The sequence below is a fragment of the Morone saxatilis genome, unplaced genomic scaffold, assembly GCF_004916995.1.
Source record: "Morone saxatilis isolate NCDOM2014 unplaced genomic scaffold, NCSU_SB_2.0 Contig9, whole genome shotgun sequence".
Classification (NCBI taxonomy): domain Eukaryota; kingdom Metazoa; phylum Chordata; class Actinopteri; family Moronidae; genus Morone; species Morone saxatilis.
In genome coordinates this window covers 16484169-16486226 of record NW_023340268.1, presented here as the reverse complement: position 1 = coordinate 16486226, position 2058 = coordinate 16484169, and the positions used below count along the sequence as shown (strand labels likewise).

At 43.2% G+C, this 2058-nt stretch overlaps 1 protein-coding gene across 4 annotated transcripts; it reads right to left on the bottom strand.

Moving 5' to 3' along the window:
* Positions 1–6: 6 nt before the first annotated feature.
* smim12 (small integral membrane protein 12) lies at positions 7–1751 on the bottom strand. 4 transcript variants are annotated; one of them, XM_035681768.1, is made up of 2 exons: positions 1664–1751; positions 7–458 (listed from the first exon to the last, which is right to left on the bottom strand). In XM_035681768.1, exon 2 carries the CDS (start codon positions 428–430, stop codon positions 158–160), a length of 273 nt encoding a protein of 90 aa, XP_035537661.1. In that variant the 5' UTR covers positions 431–458; positions 1664–1751; the 3' UTR covers positions 7–157. The 4 variants fall into 4 exon arrangements, with proteins under 4 accessions (XP_035537661.1, XP_035537664.1, XP_035537662.1 ...); XM_035681771.1 differs by having other exon boundaries at positions 7–448; positions 1664–1735; XM_035681769.1 differs by lacking the exon at positions 1664–1751 and adding an exon at positions 1518–1657.
* Positions 1752–2058: the final 307 nt, after the last annotated feature.

The window sequence follows — 2058 nt, the reverse complement described above, 5'->3', positions numbered from 1 at the left end:
CCATGTTTACACTGGCAAGCGGATGCTTTTGGGTGCTCAGGAGTGAGAATGTATGGCTGAATGGGTGTTTTTGCCCTCTGGTTCACCCCCTTCTGCTCCCTGTGCAGTGCCCTCCTGCTGAGAGAGGGCGAATGCGAGTCCCTCACACCAACGCGGGTTAGCTCTTTTCGGGTCGGTTCCTGTTCAGAGCCGCTTTGGGTGTGAACTCCAGTTTCTCTTTCAGGCTAAGCACCTGTGTGCTGTCCATACCCACTTGTTCCTGCAGTTTCCTCTCCTCCCGTAGTTCCAGGATGCCCTTCTCCTCTCGAGGTTTAGGGGTGCCCCGGACAAACCACTCCAGGTGGTAACCCACTGCTCCCACCACAAAGGCCACTGGGAAGGTGACATAAGGGGCATAGGTCCGTAACGCCGTCCAAAGCACAGGCCACATGACTGCACACTGCTCGGGCTACCCGGTGCTCCATGGGGGGAAAAAATAAGGCGGTAAGTGCATTTTAGCTTACATTAAATGCCAATTACATTACAGTAGGAGTATTATAGGAGAAATAGTGCTGTACCCTCACTAGTTCTGATCTAAAATGTGACAAGCACTTCTACTCAGCTGGTTCCCCCTTGTGGTTTGAAGCTGATTCTGATGGTTAAATGAAATTATATACAACCTGTAAGTGACGACAGTAACCAACATGAAAGTACTATGTTACTTATAAAGAGAATTTTCTGTTCCATCAGGCTTCAAACCGCAGAGGAGAGAACCTGGTGAAGGTGTTATTCACATAACTTCACAATTTCAAAATAAGTGATGTAATAATCTTCACCAAACATGAACATAATTTACATTTAAATGATGGTGATAACGGGTCTGAAATGGACTGTACCCATTAAAGTATATGCACTTATGTTAGGGTATCAGTCTGTGCTTCCTATGCCCTCCTCACCTTTACTCAGCTCCACACAACAGCACATACAACTTATACAACTAATAGCAACATCAACAAGAAGGCTCAGAGCAAAACAGTCCCCAAAAGACACTTTCCTAAATGTTAAAACAAGACCCCAACATTACCAGCAATGCCAGTATAACGTTAGCCTAGCTTTATCGATGTTAATGTAACGTTGTTTCGAGGCATAGATATCATTTACAAGTTCAACTTTTACGATGATTTGTTTTTGTTCGTTTGTTGTTTCCTAGCCGAATTTAAACGTGTTTCGCCTACATTTGTAAAGTACATTTATTTATGTCCGAAGCCGTATAGTTTACTTTGCACACTAGCAAGGAAAGTAAAATTGTCAAATCCATTACAGACTTTGGAGATGGTGTCGGCCAACAACCTAACCTAACCAAACGATGGCGAGCAACAGAGCTCGAATAAACGCCACAGAGCACCTTAAAGTACTATATAAATAGTTAACTATAATCTATCTTAAGGACTATTTCTAAGTATTGACTTATGTAACGTTATTATAGCTCCAGCTAGCTAACTGCCAGTCATTGTACGAGACTGCTTGTAACCGGTTACCTTATGGTAAAGCTCACTTAACGGTAACACTACAATCCGTGCAGTGTCACTCTAAAGCCAAACCTTCACCGTTTGCTACAACACAAACTCCCTGTGGCGTTTCTCTGTCTAATCATTTGAAGATGACATTGGTTTGTTTCAATCACCTTTACGGCGGGCACGTTGCTACAGCAGTGGATCGACGCAATGTCCGTGCGACTGTCTCTCCACTTCCTGGTTAGACTCCATTGGCTGATGAGCCTTGCTCTGCTGTGACCAAGAAGGTTTTAGCTGCGTTATCTCGGTGTTCTACCGCCGCCCAGTGGCGGACATGGTACACTACATTGAGATGAGGAATACCAAAACAGGCATGTTGTTGTTTATTCTGTTTATTTAACAAAGGGAAAGAACAGTCCCCTACTACTACTGGTACTGATGGTGGTTGGTACCAAAAAAACGGTGTAATATTTTACAATAGTATCTTTGTAGGTACTAAATGAAAAAAAACATACATTCAATTTAAGATAATCAATAAACTATAGAGTAACAGCAGCAGGAGATG